The sequence below is a fragment of the Oncorhynchus gorbuscha genome, linkage group LG01, assembly GCF_021184085.1.
Source record: "Oncorhynchus gorbuscha isolate QuinsamMale2020 ecotype Even-year linkage group LG01, OgorEven_v1.0, whole genome shotgun sequence".
In the NCBI taxonomy this organism is placed as follows: domain Eukaryota; kingdom Metazoa; phylum Chordata; class Actinopteri; order Salmoniformes; family Salmonidae; genus Oncorhynchus; species Oncorhynchus gorbuscha.
In genome coordinates this window covers 51092202-51113731 of record NC_060173.1, presented here as the reverse complement: position 1 = coordinate 51113731, position 21530 = coordinate 51092202, and the positions used below count along the sequence as shown (strand labels likewise).

Below are 21530 nucleotides of genomic sequence, written 5' to 3'. Positions count from 1 at the left end.
TCATCTTTTGAAAACTCATGGGTCGCACCCATTGGCTAATGAGGTCATCTCAACGGTCGTGGGGAAGTACTGCACGATGCGCGTGATATGAGGAACATTAAAACAATTTTTGTAAACATAGCTAGCTAGAAAATACATGTTTTCCAGTTTGTAATGTTTTAAAAATAGCCGATTCTTTTTGGGGGGTTACTGTTTCTGGACAAGGAGTTGCTTTGCCGCGCAGCTATTTTCTGCCGTAGTTAAAATAATTGGTTAACAAAGATTTTTATAACTAAACCAAGAGACCACAGCTTTTCGTTTCCAATGGGAACAAATGAGTCATCGTGGGTAGAACGAGCAAAGAGGTGGGAAGAGACAAGCATGCGCTAGCGATACCCTATTGGCGCGTGCAAGTATATAACTGCATATTTCCGTTAGGGAACGCCTACTCTGGGAAGTACGCATGTGCAATTACTCCCCCCCCCCCACGAACAGCGCCATTTTAAACACTTTTGTAAAGGCTAAGGTCTACAAAACGCATTCCACCCTTGTTCATAACACATTTGAGTTTTAGTAACAGAAAATTATTTGGAGAATGTCGGCCAAAACCCATCTTGTTTCCACTTCTCCGAGTGGGCTTCCTCTCACTACCATATTTGGTAGTGAGTGGAACCGAAAAACGGATGCTTCACATTTATACATCCAGTGAAATATCTGTCTCATTGTGTTATCTGTGCTTGTAACGTTAGCTAGTAGGAGTGGCCACGGCATGGGCGTCAAACTGGATTTATATTAACGAACGTAGAAATGTATATACACGTATTCGGGGCAAATTTATCAGATGACCATAGACTTGCTAGTTATGTAAAATGTGCGATACATCAAGTCAAGTTAATGACAAAGTGTTCGGAATGTAAGGTCTAGGAGATCTCTGAGCAAGTGTGTTTACTTTTTGCCATACTTCTCGTTTGCTGCAGTAGCTAATTTACTGTAGCTTGCTAGCTAATGTCAATTTTACTGCGCGGCTAGCCGACGTCGGGCTCTTGACTTTTCTGGTGCACAGTGACTCTATCACACGCCAATAATCGTATTGTGATATATACTGGTGGGTAGATAATTTAGCTAGCTAACGTTATAGTTGCATAGTAATTTACGCGGATCAGATAGCAGTTGAGTTGGTGACAATTGTTTTGTTAGCTAAATACAAACAACCCACTTTTTTAAGAAGTGATAGCCAGGGTTTAAATGAAAAAATGCAGCGTTACAGTTATCGTCGTCCTGGAAATGTATCTCCCAACGCCCGACTAATAGGTCAAAAGTTACGGTTCGCACCGAACGACGAAGAAGACGTCCGGACTGATGACGGCAACAGTACAGGAGACGTATCGGGTTTTACAGAAATTGACCCTCCTATGCGACTGGACAGTGTCGATATTAAACGACTGGAGGACGACAGCCCTTTGAATCGGACTGCGGATGATGTGGAACGGTGCCGATGGGGCGAAGAAGGATTCAGTCATCCGTCTCACCTTCAGTCCCCCAGTAGCGTTATTTCCATGAAAGGCTCCCCGGTGTCACCACGGAAAAACTCTCGGGTGTACGGGAGTTCACCGGAGCGGTCATGCATTCAGGAAGACGGGGACTGCTCGAGCTCACCTATTCCAGACTGCCCCGACACACCGCCACACAAAACCTTCAAAAAACTACTCCTTTTTCATACTCCACACACACCAAAGGTTAGATAACTTTTCATGCAGAAAACCTGCAACCTATAAGAAGCATACCCACTATTATTGGCTAATATTGTTTTGACAACTTGGTGCAATGTAGCTAACATTTAAGGAGTAACCAGTAGTAGCCATTTTATGCATTTTCTGATATTTTCAATAATATATTTTTCTGATGTGATTTGTGCACTATGTGCCAGCCACCCTTGTAGTAAGGAATAATGTAACTATTTATATTGCAATTAACGTTGGAGTAGCAATGTTTGCCAGTTTATGCATTTTCTAATATACATTTCATGAAATGCATGATTTTTGCACCAATTGCCACTCTCTTTATAGAAAGTAAGAAAATAAAACAACTAGCTTTTGAAAGAACCCACTTTTGTAGTGGTGTACAATTAAATACACAAGAGTCAGTCAGCCTCATTGACCACGTTTACATACACACACATATCCCGTTATATTCTGTTTTGAGTTGACGTGTATGAACATCATATCCTGTTTACAATAACCCGAAGAAGCTTGTCCCAGTTATGCAAAACCCAAATAATATGCCTGAGATGCTGATCTTAGCTGGGATACTGTTGCATGTAAACATCTTATCCCATATACTGGTGTTTTTCGCTGCACAGGCTGTCTTGCGTATCATGGGTGTTGTGATGTTTTCATCTGATTTTTGTCAAACAAATCACTTCAGAAAATAGGCTACAATGTGATTTTTCTGGATTTTTTTGTTCTTGTTTTGTCTGTCATAGTTGAAGTGTACCTATGATGAAAATTACAGGCCTCTCTTATCTTTTTAAGTGGGAGAACTTGCACAATTGGTGGCTGACTAAATACTTTTTTGCCCCACTGTATATCTCGTCAGTCAGATTCCAAATCAGACATCAGTACAGACATTTTCACTTCAATTTCCCTTCAACTTTACTCAATTAGTTATTTATATGTGATAATGTTATTTCAATTCATTAAGGGTATTTTAACTTTATCAAAAGGCTTGTCTAAGTGTCTCGACATGTCTTGAATATGTTAATTATGTCATTTGCAGAGTTTGCTGAACAAAGCCAGAACTGCCAGCTCAGCGTCCTCAAGTAGGAGAGTAGCCCTCTTCGGGAATGTAGAATCCACAGGAACACCTGGTCCGGACAGCAGGAGAAGCCAGACCCCTTTGGTCAACATCAACCCCTTCACCCCCGAATCCCTCCTCATCCAGTCTACAACTCAACTCAGGAACAGCAGAAAGAGGGCACACTGTAACGAGTATGTCACTCAGTAAGCATTGTTAGAATGTAGGACTGACTTTATTTTTTCCCAACTAAGTATTGGATTTTCTAGCAATATAACTTAGTCCAATTTTCAACAGACAATAATTTAACACTTTTTAATGTTTTTATCTTATTACGTGATACCTGAATGAGTTTGTATGTCAGGACACACAGCTTGTAGCCCATTGTTATTTCTAGCCTGGTTCGTTAAATCCGTTGACAATCATGAGTACGGCAAAAGTCTGGCAGGAAACCAAGACCCCATCATGGTCACTAATGAACTCTGCTGTTGGTGTGTAGAATGTGCGCTAACAAGCTCTTTGTCTCGTCTTATTCAGCTCCTGTGGTGAGGACATGGAGGTGAGTGATGCTGAATTAGAGGAAGAGGTCCTTTTCCCACCAAAGGTAGTTATTTTCTTGTCCTGATTTCTTTACAGCATTGTGGTCATGTTATTTTGTCCCATCAGCAAAGCTCTCAACCTGATGTGCATTTGCGCGTATGCAGTTAAATAGTCTATTGTGAGATAACGATAACATGGTGTAACTATATATTATTTGGATTAATATGATTTTCTATTCACTCTCTATCCTCAGAGAATAACCATGATGGAGAGTGACATGAATTCCAGGTATGCCTCAGAGTTCCACGAGCTGGAGAAGATCGGCTGTGGGGAATATGGTGCAGTCTTCAAGTGTGTGAAAAGACTGGATGGCTGCGTGTATGCTATCAAGTGTTCAAAGAAGCCCCTGGTCGGCTCTGTGGATGAGTAAGTTGGAGTTGATCTATTGCACATGGACACTTGCTGAAGTCCGTCTCGAGACTTAAAGCTGGCAGTAGCGAGATGTCATATCCACAATCTTAACAGGCACGGTAAACATCAAACTTGAAGAAATGCTCAATCTTCCCACATCTGTACTTCCCTCCTCCCACCATAGGCAGAACGCCCTCCGGGAGGTGTACGCCCACGCCGTGCTGGGCCAGCACCCTCATGTGGTGCGCTACTACTCGGCCTGGGCTGAGGATGACCGCATGCTCATCCAGAATGAGTACTGCAACGCCGGCACCCTCTCGGACGTCATGGCCAAGAACTACCGGCGGCTCGGCTTCCTGTCGGAGCTGGAGCTGAAGGGCCTTCTGCTGCAGGTGACGCGCGGCCTCAAGTACATCCACTCGTCCTCGCTGGTCCACATGGACATCAAGCCTAGTAAGTACCACTGAGGGGAAAGCATGAACCTTTTGTATCAGGAGGTAAATTGGAAGTACAACAAGTTGTTTAACTTTTTAACAGCAAATAAGAGAAACTAGCACACTGCTCTTGCTCGTGTCATTGTTTTCAAGTTTAAAAACATTTACAGCAGGAAATCTTGTGAAACGCATCCCTAATTCAATGCTTAATGCCATTTGTTTGGTGTGTTTATGTCTTAGTCATTGGTTAGTTTCTGTCCAATTGGCAACAGATTTTCATGCGATTATTCAAAAACCTGCATAAAAACAATATACTCATTTTCCCACCAGACATATGTTTCCATCAAATTGACTTGTTGCAGATAAAAGGCTGTGTGTGATGATGTAGTGCACATAAATACTTTTTTGGCATTAAATTACCATGTACACACACAAAAAATACAAGTTAAATGGGTTTATCACATTTTCAATTCTACTGATGGTTTTGTCACAATCAGTTTTTTTTCCCGTTATATAGCGAGTGAGACCACTCTGGTATTGGTACATGCGCTTCTAGCCAACAGTGCTATCTGCACGCTGTTGGCTAGAGCACACGTATAGTTTACTACATGAGATTATTATTATGATGGGACAAAATAGCGAGATTATTTTTGTTTGTCAAACTGCAGCCAAGCGTCTGATTGTCACTGGAATAAGACCCTTAATATTTATTGGAAAGGACCATCAAGATCATAACTTTGCACTTTCACCACCCACTGACAGTCTGAGCTTTCACCACCCTGTGACCATCATCATCCTTTATTTAATCTGTAGCCTAATAAACTGCATGCTTTTCCCAACGAGTCATAGTAGCAGAACCACACGTGATTGTGACTCCAAGTTTACTTCGCATAATTAATTTTACAGATAAGATCCCACCTTCTCTAGCGTATTTTATTTTGTCGACATTTGGAAGTTTACCGGGAAATGTTCTGTTGTCATTAGGCCTTGTCATTTTTTATTATTTTTTTATCCATGTACTTTACCCGCATAAAAAGGTTGGATGGAAACCTGGTTAGAAAACTAATTTGCGTATTGTCTCTTTCAGGCAATATTTTTATCTCACGCAAGACGGTTGGTAGTGTAGTAGACGCGTGTGACGAGGAGGACGAAAAGGATGGACTGGCCACCAGTGTCGTGTACAAAATAGGTGACCTTGGCCACGTGACTAGGTTAAACAACCCTCAAGTTGAGGAAGGTGACAGCAGGTTCCTGGCAAACGAAGTCCTTCAAGAGGTGAGTGTTCTCTCCAGGAGAAACTTAACAGATACTCCCTGGCTAAAGTGTAGTATTTGATCATTAAAATGGTTCTCTACAGCTTTCCTGATCACGTCAATCTTTTCTCCCAGGACTACAGTAACTTGACAAAGGCAGACGTCTTTTCCCTGGCGCTGACTGTGATCAGTGCCTCTGGGGCGGAGCCTATGCCCAGCAATGGGGACAAGTGGCACCAGATCCGTCAGGGAAAACTTCCACCCATCCCACAAGTTCTCTCTCAGCAATTCCTGAGTCTACTCAAGGTAAGGACTAGATTAGCCTTTCCTAGTCTAATCTGCCCTGCGCAGCCGGAAGTCCATTTAGAGCGAGTGCACTGTTGCAAGCCGGCGATGTACCGCCGGCTGGACTGCACCTTGTTAGCTACCCACTCATGCTGCATATAGGTTGGCTTGTGTTTGGGAGCTCCTGGCTTAAGCACACTTGAATAATAACACGTGATCATTAATTTACTGTTTGGTAAAATGTCCAGATACAGGCTACAGGTCTTAACTGTCTCGCTAGCTAGCAAAATAGGTTGCATTCAGCTAGCATAACTTTGCCTGCTAGCTTACAGCTGAAGTTCACTCTCCTAAAAGTTGATTTGTTTTAATACTCAAAGCAAGATGATTGTGTCCAAAACCGTTCACTGGTTTAAATTGCTTTCTCTTTCTTGAGGAACTGTTGCATGTGAGAGGAGTGCCTTTAGTGACCGGTCTGCTCCAGTTTTAGAGAGAGTTCACCTTTTTATGAATGAGGAGATTAGGCTGCTTCTATACAAATGTTGTTGATCAGTAGGCTAATGCAAGTCCCAAAATGGAAGGACAACGGATCGCTTGTCATCTGTAGCACTACAGACTCCACTGAAATACGCCAAAACAAGCTCAATACCTCAAAGCATGCTCACACACTTGTTGAATATGTGTTCACCTGTATTGTGAGTAGGCCTATGCCATCTTGATTTACCCAGTTTATAGAGAGCTTTACCATTATGTTATGTAGTTAGATTGGTAAAAACAAAGTGAAATCTATTGTTTCTTTTAAAAATGTATTCATGAATCCTTTACACTTGTGGGAATGGGCCTATGGATAGGGCTAAATTGAATTGTTTCTTACAGAAGAAATATGAAACTCGTATGCATTACCATGGTAGCAATTGAAAGAGAACAGTTTGGTGATTATGGGAACATTATTAGACCAAAGGGGAGGACACAACAGTTCACCTGACATGAGACCGAGTCCAAACATTATACTGTTGATTCTATGTGCATTTTACATTTACTGCTGCATTTGTTGATACGAAATCTGAAAATACTCTGGATAAATTCACTAACATAAGATTATTCCTGGAAAATGTAGGGTAGGCCAAAAAAAGACCAGAAAAATCACAAGGGTTTGAGGAATTGGACTAACTGGTGTCTCCAATTGGCCACACCTCTTTCCAAAGTGTGCACAGTTAAGCAATTTCAATGCACTTTTATGACTCAAGGAAGAGTCTTCAACTATAAAGGTACTTTTTTTGAGCTCCTAGCTGTGCCGTTGAGGAACTAGAGCACCCATTTAGGGCGGTGACGGTAATTGAATAAATAAGGGTCAAAACTGTTTTAAATAGGCTGACTTTCATGGTTTATGTTTTGATTAACTTTGAAAACAAAAGGCTTATTTTTGTCTGAAATAAATACTAGAATGTCTTGTTTAAAACTCTGTTCACACCAATTGCGAAGTGTCGTCCTGCCACAATACGTCAATTATTTATTCGTGAACAGGTTTGATTTCTTTTGCCCGTCTTTTCACATGTGAAAATAAGTTGTTGACCAATATAAATGATCTGATACACTGCCACTAACAGGTCCATTTTTTAAACGTTTGCAATGCAGCACCGTATCAATTTGGCCAATGTGATCACATCACAAATAAGTTTCAAACTATATTGCTGTTTGTCTATATTCATTCGGGAAAGTATTAAGTTTTTCCATATTTTGTTACGTTACAGCTTTATTTGATAATGTATTAAATACATTTTTCTCATCAATCTACACACAACACCCTATAATGACAAAGCAAAAACAGGTTTTTAGAGGCACAGATCTGGGGAATGGTACTGAAAAATGTCAGCATTGAAGGTCCCCAAGAACACATTGGCCTCCATCATTCTTAAATACATTTATATTACATTTAAGTCATTTAGCAGACGCTCTTATCCAGAGCAACTTACAAATTTGTGCATTCACCTTGACATCCAGTGGAACAGTCACTTTACAATAGTGCATCTAAATCTTAAAGGGGGGGGGGGGTGAGAGAGATTACTTATCCTATCCTAGGTATTCCTTAAAGAGGTGTGGTTTCGGGTGTCTCCGGAAGGTGGTGATTGACTCCGCTGTCCTGGCGTCGTGAGGGAGTTTGTTCCACCATTGGGTGGCCAGAGCAGCGAACAGTTTTGACTGGGCTGAGCGGGAGCTGTACTTCCTCAGTGGTAGGGAGGCGAGCAGGCCAGAGGTGGATGAACGCAGTGCCCTTGTTTGGGTGTAGGGCCTGATCAGAGCCTGGAGGTACTGAGGTGCCGTTCCCCTCACAGCTCCGTAGGCAAGCACCATGGTCTTGTAGCGGATGCGAGCTTCAACTGGAAGCCAGTGGAGAGAACGGAGGAGCGGGGTGACGTGAGAGAACTTGGGAAGGTTGAACACCAGACGGGCTGCGGCGTTCTGGATGAGTTGAAGGGGTTTAATGGCACAGGCAGGGAGCCCAGCCAACAGCGAGTTGCAGTAATCCAGACGGGAGATGACAAGTGCCTGGATTAGGACTTGCGCCGCTTCCTGTGTGAGGCAGGGTCGTACTCTTTGCGGATGTTGTAGAGCATGAACCTACAGGAACGGGCCACCGCCTTGATGTTGGTTGAGAACGACAGGGTGTTGTCCAGGATCACGCCAAGGTTCTTAGCGCTCTGGGAGGAGGACACAATGGAGTTGTCAACCGTGATGGTGAGATCATGGAACGGGCAGTCCTTCCCGGGAGGAAGAGCAGCTCCGTCTTGCCGAGGTTCAGCTTGAGGTGGTGATCCGTCATCCACACTGATATGTCTGCCAGACATGCAGAGATGCGATTCTCCACCTGGTCATCAGAAGGGGAAAGGAGAAGATTAATTGTGTGTCGTCTGCATAGCAATGATAGGAGAGACCATGTGAGGTTATGACAGAGCCAAGTGACTTGGTGTATAGCGAGAATAGGAGAGGGCCTAGAACAGAGCCCTGGGGGACACCAGTGGTGAGAGCGCGTGGTGAGGAGACAGATTCTCGCCACGCCACCTGGTAGGAGCGACCTGTCAGGTAGGACGCAATCCAAGCGTGGGCCGCGCCGGAGATGCCCAACTCGGAGAGGGTGGAGAGGAGGATCTGATGGTTCACAGTATCGAAGGCAGCCGATAGATCTAGAAGGATGAGAGCAGAGGAGAGAGAGTTAGCTTTAGCAGTGCGGAGCGCCTCCGTGATACAGAGGAGAGCAGTCTCAGTTGAATGACTAGTCTTGAAACCTGACTGATTTGGATCAAGAAGGTCATTCAGAGAGAGATAGCGGGAGAGCTGGCCAAGGACGGCACGTTCAAGAGTTTTGGAGAGAAAAGAAAGAAGGGATACTGGTCTGTAATTGTTGACATCGGAGGGATCGAGTGTAGGTTTTTTCAGAAGGGGTGCAACTCTCGCTCTCTTGAAGACGGAAGGGACGTAGCCAGCGGTCAGGGATGAGTTGATGAGTGAGGTAAGGGAGAAGGTCTCCGGAAATGGTCTGGAGAAGAGAGGAGGGGATAGGGTCAAGCGGGCAGGTTGTTTGGCGGCCGGCCGTCACAAGACGCGAGGTTTCATCTGGAGAGAGAGGGGAGAAAGAGGTCAGAGCACAGGGTAGGGCAGTGTGAGCAGAACCAGCGGTGTCGTTTGACTTAGCAAACGAGGATTGGATGTTGTCGACCTTCTTTTCAAAATGGTTGACGAAGTCATCTGCAGAGAGGGAGGAGGGGGGGGATTCAGGAGGGAGGAGAAGGTGGCAAAGAGCTTCCTAGGGTTAGAGGCAGATGCTTGGAATTTAGAGTGGTAGAAAGTGGCTTTAGCAGCAGAGACAGAGGATGAAAATGTAGAGAGGAGGGAGTGAAAGGATGCCAGGTCCGCAGGGAGGCGAGTTTTCCTCCATTTCCGCTCGGCTGCCCGGAGCCCTGTTCTGTGAGCTCGCAATGAGTCATCGAGCCACGGAGTGGGAGGGGAGGACCGAGCCGGCCTGGAGGATAGGGGACATAGAGAGTCAAAGGATGCAGAGAGGGAGGAGAGGAGGGTTGAGGAGGCAGAGTCAGGAGATAGGTTGGAGAAGTTTTGAGCAGAAGGAAAGAGATGATAGGATGGAAGAGGAGAGAGTAGCGGGGGAGAGAGAGCAAAGGTTGGGACGGCGCGATACCATCCGAGTAGGGGCAGTGTGGGAGATGTTGGATGAGAGCGAGAGGGAAAAGGATACAAGGTAGTGGTCGGAGACTTGGAGGGGAGTTGCAGTGAGGTTAGTGGAAGAACAGCATCTAGTAAAGATGAGGTCGAGCGTATTGCCTGCCTTGTGAGTAGGGGGGGAAGGTGAGAGGGTGAGGTCAAAAGAGGAGAGGAGTGGAAAGAAGGAGGCAGAGAGGAATGAGTCAAAGGTAGACGTGGGGAGGTTAAAGTCGCCCAGAACTGTGAGAGGTGAGCCGTCCTCAGGAAAGGAGCTTATCAAGGCATCAAGCTCATTGATGAACTCTCCGAGGGAACCTGGAGGGCGATAAATGATAAGGATGTTAAGCTTGAAAGGGCTGGTAACTGTGACAGCATGGAATTCAAAGGAGGCGATAGACAGATGGGTAAGGGGAGAAAGAGAGAATGACCACTTGGGAGAGATGAGGATCCCGGTGCCACCACCCCGCTGACCAGAAGCTCTCGGGGTGTGCGAGAACACGTGGGCGGACGAAGAGAGAGCAGTAGGAGTAGCAGTGTTGTCTGTGGTGATCCATGTTTCCGTCAGTGCCAAGAAGTCGAGGGACTGGAGGGAGGCATAGGCTGAGATGAACTCTGCCTTGTTGACCGCAGATTGGCAGTTCCAGAGGCTACCGGAGACCTGGAACTCCACGTGGGTCGTGCGCGCTGGGACCACCAGATTAGGGTGGCCGCGGCAACGCGGTGTGGAGCGTTTGTATGGTCTGTGCAGAGAGGAGAGAACAGGGATAGACAGACGCATAGTTGACAGGCTACAGAAGAGGCTACGCTAATGCAAAGGAGATTGGAATGACAAGTGGACTACACGTCTCGAATGTTCAGAAAGTTAAGCTTACGTAGCAAGAATCTTATTGACTAAAATGATTAAAATGATACAGTACTGCTGAAGTAGGCTAGCTGGCAGTGGGTGCGTTGTTGACACTACACTAATCAAGTCGTTCCGTTGAGTGTAATAGTTTCTGCAGTGCTGCTATTCGGGGGCTAGCTGGCTAGCTAGCAGTGTTGTTTACGTTACGTTGTGTTAAAAGAACGACAATAGCTGGCTAGCTAACCTAGAAATAGAAGAAGTTTGGAACCACCAAGACTTTTCCCTAGAGCTGGCCGGGCCAAACTGAGCAATCGGTGAAGGGTCTTGTTCAGGGAGGTGACCAAGAACCCGATGGTCACTCTGACAGAGATCCTCTGTGGAGATGGGAGAACCTTCCAGAAGGACAACCATCTCTGCAGCACTCCACAAATCAGGCCTTTGTGGTAGTGGCCAGACAGAAGCCACTCCTCAGTAATAGGCACATGACAGCCTGCTTGGAGTTTGCCAAAAGGCACCTAAAGGACAAACCAGTTTTTGGTTTGTCATTATGGGGTGTTGTGTGTAGATTGAGGGGGGGGGACTATATGTAATCCATTTTAGAATAAGGCTAAAGGCTAAATAAGGAAAAGTCAAGGGGTCTGAATACTTTCCGAAAGCACCGTATAGGCTACTCGTTGAAGAGATTTGCCAGCAGAGATGCGTGGATTGCGCAAAAAGGGAACAGTGAAGAAGAACGATGTGTACATTTGAATTGAATATATTCGGCTATATATTATAGGCCTGCTAAAGGGAATCTAGGCGACCACCTGTGCTATAGGCAACCCTAAAATACAGAGGGGGAAAAAAGGTTAGGCCGAAGTTCACCCGTATCAGTAAGTGGTGCCACAGATAACTCACTCAAATGAAAATGTTGTCAACATTGCCACCCATACCACAAACCTAATTAGTCATTTGAAAGTGCATCACCCCCAGACGTTCAGCGACTTCAAACAAAAGCAGAAAAAAACTAATCACACACTTCCAACATGTTCAAGTCGAGCAGTCATTTTGAAAGAGTAAGATCATTTTTTCCCGCGAGACAACTCAAAGACGAAATCCGTTAACGCCAAGATAATGGATTTCATTGCAACTGTTCTCTGTCGTGAATGATGTTGGCTTTTGCCGACTGGTCGAGCCCCAGTACACTCTACCAAGTAAACCGTTTTTCAGATGTTCCCCTTCTGGAGTTACACAGTATTGTTGAAACGCACATCCATGACCTACTTGCTATGGGCGTCACTGCTATTAGCTTCGACTGACAAAGCCGTTATTGCACGCTCAAGAATGTGCTGGTTCTCATGCTGCTGCCATTTCAATGGCATTTGAGAGCATGTTTGAAACTAGGAAAATCCTAAAGAACAAAGTACACGCTGTGCTATGTGATAATGCACTTAACATAACAAAGGCTTTGGAAGAATGCGGAGATGCCAGTTTGCCGTGCATAGCACACACACTGCAACTGGCTGCGTTTGGCTGTGAACTACTGTGTTTTGACCCATCTGACACAGTGGCAACCGGTAGGTAGATAGTGGGTCATTTTTTTTATTTTTAACTCACCGCTAGCATAGCCTGCGAGCAATACAGGAGCGTTTTTGAGTGAAAACTAAAAGGCAAGACATTTTCACCAGTTGGAATAGTACTTGTTACATGATGGAGAGCCTTCTGGAACAAAAACAAGTAATTGGCTTGTACGCAGCCGAATATGAGTTACCTGCAACAATCAGTACAAACCAGTGGACTCTCATTGAAACCATGAACACACACCTTGCTCTATTCGAACAACTGAATCGAGAAATAAGCTCATCAACTGCGTCTGCAGCAGACGTGATACCCTCTGTCATGGAATTGAAATGCCTGCTCAACAACTGCTGACAGACCGTGGGGTTAACTTGCAAAAGTACCCTGGCTGTGAACAAGTGATTCGGTTGCATTCTGAGCCTCTGTGTCGCCACCATGTTCAACTCTAGGTACAAGGACCGCTACTTCAATGTAGACAAGAAACCGAGTTGACGTGAAATGTTACACAGCTGGGCAAGATGGAAATGGACACCGTGCCATTTAGGGCTGGGCGGGATACCGTATATTATGATATACCAGTATTGATGAAGGGACCGGTTTGGGTTTTTACTTTACCTTCTATACTGGTATTTGAATGTTTGGTTTGTTCAATGTGATACGCCTTGTGTAATATACATTTTTATAGTTTACTTCACTACTTGAGTCATCTCTCTCCTCTCTTTCTCACTGTGCCACTTTCCACACAGACCTAGCCACGCCCCCTGTCACTCAAAGAGCGCATTTGTTGTTCCTCAACCATGAGGCACTTGCGTTCAGTCTGGTCAATGCAGCACATACAACAATGTTGATGACGACAATGCTGTTTTCACTTTGCTTCTTAATATAAATCTACTGTCATTCTATAATGACACCATTTGAACTAGTTGTCATCTCAAACAACACTGTGTTCAAAGTGCCCACTATTATATTCTAACCATAGAATTAGAATAGTCATTTTATTTCCATGATTCCAACAGTTGCTTTAATTCGCAAGTCCAATCGCAATTGCAACATTTGGTTAAAAGGAAGTCCTAGGTTATTTCCCCATATCGTGCAGCCCTACGTGGCAGTGTGGAAATTCTCAATTGAGCAGTGGTGTGTAGTACTTGAAGGTATTTTTACTTGTTGTGTTTTTTGGTATCTTTACTATTTTTATTTCTGACAACTTTTACTTCACTACATTCCAAAAGAAAATATTGTACTTTTTACTCCATTTTCCCTGACACCTAAAAGGACTCGTTATATGAAAATGGTCCAATTCACGCACTTGTCAAGCGAAGATCCCTGGTCATCTACTGCCTCTCATCTGGAGGCCTCACTAAACGCAAATGCTTTGTTTGTAAATTATGTCTGAGTGTTGGTGTGCCCCTGGCTATCCGTAAATAAAATAAAAAACAAGAAAATGGTGCCATCTGGTTTGCTTAATATAATTATTTGATACTTAAGTACATTTGATCAATTACATTTACTTTTGATACTTAAGTATATTTAAAAACCAAATACTTTTAGCCTTTTACTCAAGTAGTATTTTACTGGGTGACTTTCACATTTACCTGAGTCATTTTCTATTTACGTATCTGTTATAGGAATTAAATTCCTCTGTTTTAAGACACAATTAAAATTAAACACTCTGTCAATTCATAAGGATTTGTATGACCCTTATTTTATAGAGATGGACAGAGCCCAGTCTTAAAGTCAAACAGCAGCTTTTATTCAGGAGAGTAATGCTCCTTACACATTTTACCACAGGTTATAAACTGAAAATGACATCAGCGTTTTCTAAATGTTCCGTCTCTTCTTGACACTGGTAGAAAGGCTCTATAGTTCTCAAGCCTTCCCACCTCGCCTAGAGCCAAGGTCAGCCAGTGTAGATAAGCATTCTAGCCAGTCTGGAGATATAGTTCATTCATTTCTACCAAGGAACAGACAGTCATTGTTCTAATTCTTGATTATATTTGCACACATTATATTCAGTACTAAGATTAAAAAGAATTCATACATATACAGTAACATAATAGTATTCTGATTAGTACATATACAGTAACATAATAGTATTCTGATTTGTTAGTCCTGATTGAAATGTATACATAATTAGTCATCATTGATAAAAATTCCCTTAACAGTATCTTTTACTCAAGTATGAAAATTGGGTACTTTTTCCATGATATCTCTGTACTTTGGTCCGTTCACCTTTCCCTCGATCCTGACTAGTCTCACAGTCCCTGCAGCTGGAAACCATCCCCACAGCATGATGCTGCCGCCACCATGCTTCACTGTAGTCCGTAATCTTGGTTTCATCAGACCAGAGAATCCTGTTTCTCATGGTCTGAGTCCTTTAGGTGCTTTTCGGAAAATGCCAAGCGGGCTGTATGTGCCTAATTTCCACCTGTCCATTCTACCATAAAGGCCTGTTTGGTGGAGTGCTGCATAAATGGTTGTCATTCTGGAAGGTTTTCCACAGAGGAACTCTGGAGCTCTGTCAGAGTGACCATCAGGTTTGTGGTCACCTCCCTGACCAAGGCCCTTCTCTCCTGATTGCTCAGCTTGGCCAGCTCTAGGAAGAGTCTTGGTGGATCCAAACTTCTTCCATTTAAGAATGATGGAGGGCGCTGTGTTCTTGGACCTTCAAAGCTCCAGACATTTTTTGGTACCCTTACCCAGATCTGTGCCTCCACACAATACTGTCTCGGAGCTCTACGGACAATTACTTCGACTTCATGGCTTGGTTCTGACAACTGTGGGACCTTTTATATAGTGAGGTGTGTGTGCCTTTCCAAATCATGTCCAATACAACTTGATTGGTAAATTCAATTGGGAAACATTTCAAGGATGTTCAATGGAAACAGGATGCACCTGAGCTCAATTTCGAGTCTCATAGGGTCTGAATACTTTTTATTGTATTTAATCCATTTGAGAATAAGGCTGTTTTAACGTAACAAAATGTGGGAGAAGTGAAGGGGTCTGAATACTTTCCAAAATGCAGTGTGTGTGTGTGTGTGTGTGTGTGTGTGTGTGTGTGTGTGTGTGTGTGTGTGTGTGTGTGTGTGTTGATGGCCTGCGTTTGAGGGAGGGAGCAGCGGTGAGATTCTATCACCTGACTCACCATCCCTCCGCTCTACCTCCCACCGCTAAGACACGGGGGCAGTCTTCCAGCTGATGGCAATGCTCAAGTCACAATGCGTTATTTCTGCCTCACTCACCTCATGCACCAATGTTGTTACTCCTATAACCGGAGAAAGTGAAATATTCCTTGGTATTAAAAAAGACACAGCCGCTAATAATAACAATGCAAGCTTATTGTACACTAATTCATTGCAGCTGCAAAGCTGGTTGTAGGGGGAATGTGCGTTTTATGGCTTATAAAAGTGTTCTAAAATGGATTAGAATGTTTTTTTTCCCTCATCAATTTGCACACTACCCCATAATGACAAAGCAAAAACACTTGGCAAGCTAAATAACAATTAGCATTAGCGGTTAACAAATTATTTTAGCAGCACCTTGTTAAGAAAAAACAAAATAGCAGATGGAAAGTGTGCAAAAGGCATCAGGAGTGCTTGTGACTCCATGGTCGAAAAGCTCTCTCCTTGAGTGACTGCAGGGCTTGGTGTGGTTAATGGCATGCAGGAGAAGGAGATGACTCGTAGCAAACCATTAAATGATAACAACGGGCGTTATACCTGCCGGAGTTGTCTTTCACATTTAACAAACCAAACAATGAAATACTGTTATAGAAGGTCAAGTAAAATCTCAAACTGGGCCATGCAAGTTACAGTAAAATACAGTATACCACCCATCCCTAATTTGAAGTTAAGGCAAGGTTAATACAATTTTGGGAAAAGAGAAATGTGATTTGTTTATGTGTCTGAGTGGGATGCGCTGCAGGCGGCTTTGATTGATGGGTCCTTTCTGGTGGGTGGGTGGGTGGGTGGGTGTACGTGTATCAGTTCACTAATTCTCTATGTCCATTCAGAAAGTTTCCTAAAACAAGCCTAGCGTCTGATCTCTTTAATCCGATAGAAAAACAAAGGTATTGTTGCAGGCTCAGCGTATGTGCGAGAAATGACAACAGGTGTCAGTTTTGTGTTTCCTCTCTTGTTAATTGGGGTGCAACTGAATGAAACGTAGACCAGCTCCTTTCATGATTCATCCTACTGGATGCATAGCCTTATACCCTAATATTTTCAGTTGCATATTTTTCCAGTCGTATATGATTTCTCTCATTTTAATGCGTCCTCCTTAGCCACTTTGAATAACATATTGCAACAGAGAATGACCGCAGCAGCGTTGGTGACGTTATGCGAATTGCTCGGAAAGGTGGGTGGGGGGCATTGGACTTGAATGGTTTAGTGCGTCAATCGGAATCCTCTATTTTATTTAATTACCCTCCAATCTGAAATGTCTTAATTTGTATACTAGACTAATATTTAGAGGTAATAAATAACAAGAATAATGGCTTTCTACTGATAGCTAAGTGTAATAGTAAAGTCACAGAGAACAGCCATGTTTCTTGTATACATGGGAAATGTTGTCATTAAAATCTTCAAATGTAATGATATAAAATATCGGCCTCCTTGACCCCCGGAAATCGCTATTGGTATCAGCCCCCCAAAAAATCCACATCATTCGTTCTCTACCTATGCACTTCTGTACCACTGCCCTTCAGTGGTGCTCACTGTCCTTGTGTAAAAGAAACTGATGAAGCTGTGATATTGAAAGGGATATAGTTAATTTGAAGTAAGCATTCACGTTCAAGTCTACACCTGTCGTATTCGGTGCATGGGATAACGATTGTATTTATTTGAACTGTGCTCTCAAACATCCATTGGATTGTGTTCGCCTATTCATTATTGCTAGCTAGTACTCATCTTCTTTTTTTTTCTCCTTCACCCTGCAGCTGATGATCCACCCTGACCCTGCCAGGCGGCCGTCCACCTTTGACCTCATCAAGCACCCGGTGCTGTTGACGGCAGCTAGAATGAGTGCCGACCTGCTCCGTGTGGAACTCGACGCAGAGAAGTCCAAGAACGCCCAGCTTCAGAAGTAAGTACAGAATGGCACTGAACCAACAATCGACTGTAGCATAATGTTTTTCCTGGAAGGTTGCTGTTTTTGTCAACACACTAAAGGCAGTGGTTAGCTCGTTTTTTTGCTCTTGCTTTTACATCGGCATACAGAGGCAAGTTTGAGGTGCGGAAATGGCCACGATATTTAAAAATAGCTAATATTGTATATTTCTTAATTGCGACTCATAATTAAAGTGCGCTTTCCATTCGAGTGTATAGGCTATAGTCAGTGGTAGGCAGGCTATCAGCGTGTCACCCACCACCGGTAAGAGCTTGAGGCAGTATAATTGTTTTAAACCTGAACGGGTTACTTTACTTCAAATAATGAGGCGCGTCTTACCTTGCTTCGTAGTAGCCTAGGCAAAATACAACCATAGCAACGTGGAGGGAATTATTTTATAAAGACTTCCTCGTGCCATTAAGCAGCATTTCTCTCCTGTTCTATTGGCTTTCATATCAACTTTTTCTCGTTGTCCAGAAGCCAAAGGCACAATCCTAGTCATATTAGCAACCCATCCTAGTTGTTGCTATTGGATTCCCCCTCCTAAGTTTCTAACACAACTCACATTAGGGGAATTGTTTAAAACAGTGTTTTCTCGCTAATTGCATTTTGGCAAATGTTTGAAAATGAAGTTATATTAGCTGCTTCGTTACTGGAGTTGCATGTTCAATAATAGGCTATCTAGACTTTTGAATGTAAGACGATGGGTTTGCTATTGTTGCATGTTTCCATTAAACTCTTTAATGAAACATGTCAGTTCCTTGTATGCATGCATAGTATTTTCTGTTTTTCACCTAATTTTACTGTTTGGAAAATGTTTTTACCGGTTAATGAGGGTCGGTTAGTCTGCAGCAGAATTTACAAAAATGTGCATCCCTAATTCAGGGTTTGTCTAACTGTTCTACATTGCTTTCCCCAGGGAGCTGAAGAAGGCCCAGATTGACAAAACTGCAGCTGAGGAGAAAGTTCTGACCCACTCCACTGTCCAGTCCAACCCCAAAACCTCCAGACTCGTCGGCAAGAAGATGAACCGCTCAATGAGCCTGAACATTTACTGAGACTGACTCGAACACAGATCCCCCTGAGTGGGGAGCAATAATGGTGCTGGATCATGGACTGAAAACAAATATCTTGAGTTTCCGACTCACGTATTCTGTTCGAAAAAAGTGGCAAGGATTCTACTTAAGGCAGTGGTCACCAACCTTTTCTGGGTCAAAATTGCAAGCTGCGATTTTCTGTGCAGATTTATTATTATTTTTAATTTAATTTATTTTTTAACTTAAAAACGTATTAAGCCTATGCAACATTAACCAATTGAAAACAGTTCTGTAACCATGAGGTTTGTGCAGTAGTCTATAGGCCCAATTCATTATCACTGCAAATTGGTTATGCTTGAATTGCCCTGCCAATGTTTTCAGACCAGTTTAGAAATGATATTTTTAAATGTGGTATATCATCATGCTGGTAATAGACAAGCTGTAAATTTAGCAAGCTTATCAGAACACTTTGCTGCACTCGTTCATTGCAGCATGAATGGAAGTAGGGAGAACGTGCATTTTATGGTTTATAAAAATGGAACAAAGTGTTGACGGTGCTGAATAACAACTTAAACAGAAACAACAGCTCTGATGTATTCGTTCATTCTAGACATGGTTTTAAAACATCAGAAATCTCACAGTATCAACTTTGGTGTGTGTTCAAGGTTTATTTTTATAGTATGGTTCGATGAAACAGCAGACAGTGATCTGAGCTATCTGCTTGGCCAGCGGTAGGCCTATAGGTGCGGTTGATTTGTTCTCTGGGCCTGCCGGGTAGGCGGAGTTCTACCTTTCATACATGGGAACACGTTGCCTTCCCGGCTCTATGGCTGCTGAATCAAGTGCACCTACTGCCAACAGCGCAAAACAAATAAAGAAAATTAGGAACGCAGGGCTTTATAGTTTTTTTTTTTTTTACAGAAATGTTTGGCGCTCTACTAGGAATGCCTTTGAGATCGACCAGTCGTTCGCCCGGTTGGTGACCACTGTACAGCCAAATGGGCCTCATTTCCAATGGTCACAGGGGACTTTACCCTGTCTCAATGCTGTGGGTGGGCCTTTCTTGTCCAACTCTGAGACTTTGTCGTACTCAATCAGTACTGACTTGTCAAACAGTCAGTTCTGTAGGAAGACTTGGCCCTTTCAATCAAATTACCAATAATCCTGGTGGTGGACTGTACCTATTCTTTGTCAGCCCCAAGTATAAGTAGATTGGCAAGGCTCTCCACTGTAGTCCCTGCACTTCCTTGAAAGCCCAGTCTTGCTCTTTGTTGGAGAGGGGCACAGATAAGCCCTTCTCAGTGTGTGAATGTAGCAGACCACAGATGTACGCACCTTACTGCCTGATGTCAGCCATCCGAGGGTCTGGATCTGACCACGCTTTTAATTAAGAGCACTTTGAAGGCAACGGGGGAACTTGCCACACACAACCTGCTGCTATTCATGTTTGTCTGTGTTCAAGGGGGTTGATGGATTTTTGTTTTCCAATTGGGGTAGTTTTAAATCATTGTTATTAAGGTGATCATATTTTGTGTACCATAATTATATACACTTTTGAAGAAATTTTCACTTTTTTCTCTTCTGAGTCTAAATGGATCATGCAATACATGTAAGAAAAGTGTGTATCAAACTTGTTTAAAAAAAATGTTTTACTTTCATTGCCAATATTACAACTGGTACATTTATAGCCGCCAACCCTGCCTGTGTTGCATTAAAACAATCATTGTTCTGTAGGTTCACCTGTTTTGTGACGATAAATTGCCTTCTTATTTTACTGTCACTGCAAGGAGCCTGTTTAATATTGCTAAAGGGTATTACTTATAGCCTGTTTTATTTAAATAAATTCTTATCAAATGCATTCTTCATTCATCTCACTTTATATTACATAAACCTGTGTATGCCCCTTAAGTACTATAAAACCATGGACAGGAAAAGGGTAAGTTATGGTCTTGCCTATTGTATATTTAAGCGATAAGGTATGTGGAGGTGTGGTATATGGCCAATATACCATGGGTAAGGGCTGTTCTTAAGCCAGACATAGCATAGCTTGTTGAATAGACACGGGCTTGAATGCTGTTTTAATACCACAAACGACTGAGGTGCCTTATTGCTATTATAAACTGGTTACCAACGCAATTAGAAGATTTAAAAATACATGTTTTATAACTTTAGTCAGGGGTTAAAGTAAGGAATGGTATGGTCTGGTACAGAGTCCTGGCAAAAAATAAGTAGTGGGGGTATGCGGTACCGGTGTTGTGTGCCCCCCAGGTAGCGTTAACGCGCACGTGCTCAATTCTTCATAGCTACGACTTGCTTGCAGCTATGAAGAATTGGCTGTTTCATTTTCTTTTTTGTTGGTTTGACTCCGGGGGAGGCACTAGTAATGTCTGCAGTTTATGGTTTGGCTATTTGTTTCAAGTGTATTAGACTATAAATAAATCGCTGCCATAATTCGTCATCTCCAATGTCTTATTCGACTAGTAGTTCTGAAATGAAAAATGTCCCGAGCTAAACTGTCCAAGACGCATCTCCAACAACACCCTGTGGCATTGGGGCTATAGATGAGCGCTCACGCGGCCCTATTATAAGCAGTGCACAAAATATTTAGCTTGTCCATGGCCAGCGTGCCTCTCCAATGGTCTTTTGGAGAGACCGGACCGTGGGGCGCGCCATCAACGCTCCATCCAATTCATTTAATATAAATTATGTAGCCTACGGTAATAAGAGTAATGCCTTGTGTTTTTTATGTAGCCCATAGACCAAATATATTACAATGTCAAAGAGACACTTTTTAAAAAGCATTATCTTATTAATTGGGCGGCAGGTGGTTATTAGAGCGTTGGGCCAGTAACCGAAAGCTGCTAGATCGACTCCCGGAGCTGACAAGGTACAAATCTGTCGTTCTGCCCCTGAACAAGGCAGTTAACCCACTGTTCCTAGGCAGTCATTGAAAATAAGAATGTGTTCGTAACTGACTTGCCTAGTTAAATAAAGATTAAATCAAATTAATGTGGAGAAAGAGTGCAAGAGAAACTCGACTGAAAAGGCCAACGGGCAGACACCAGCTTTGGAACGGCTGCGG

At 43.2% G+C, this 21530-nt stretch overlaps 1 protein-coding gene across 2 annotated transcripts; it reads left to right on the top strand.

Annotated features, from left to right (window-relative positions):
* Nucleotides 1–728: 728 nt before the first annotated feature.
* On the top strand, nucleotides 729–20306 carry LOC124039262 (wee1-like protein kinase 1-B). Of its 2 annotated transcripts, none has more exons than XM_046355194.1 (9): nucleotides 729–1715; nucleotides 2755–2966; nucleotides 3310–3376; nucleotides 3566–3738; nucleotides 3908–4176; nucleotides 5245–5432; nucleotides 5546–5716; nucleotides 17242–17387; nucleotides 18331–20306. In XM_046355194.1, exons 1-9 carry the CDS (start codon nucleotides 1233–1235, stop codon nucleotides 18467–18469), a joined length of 1848 nt encoding a protein of 615 aa, XP_046211150.1. In that variant the 5' UTR covers nucleotides 729–1232; the 3' UTR covers nucleotides 18470–20306. The 2 variants fall into 2 exon arrangements, with proteins under 2 accessions (XP_046211150.1, XP_046211143.1); XM_046355187.1 differs by having other exon boundaries at nucleotides 2755–2978.
* Nucleotides 20307–21530: the final 1224 nt, after the last annotated feature.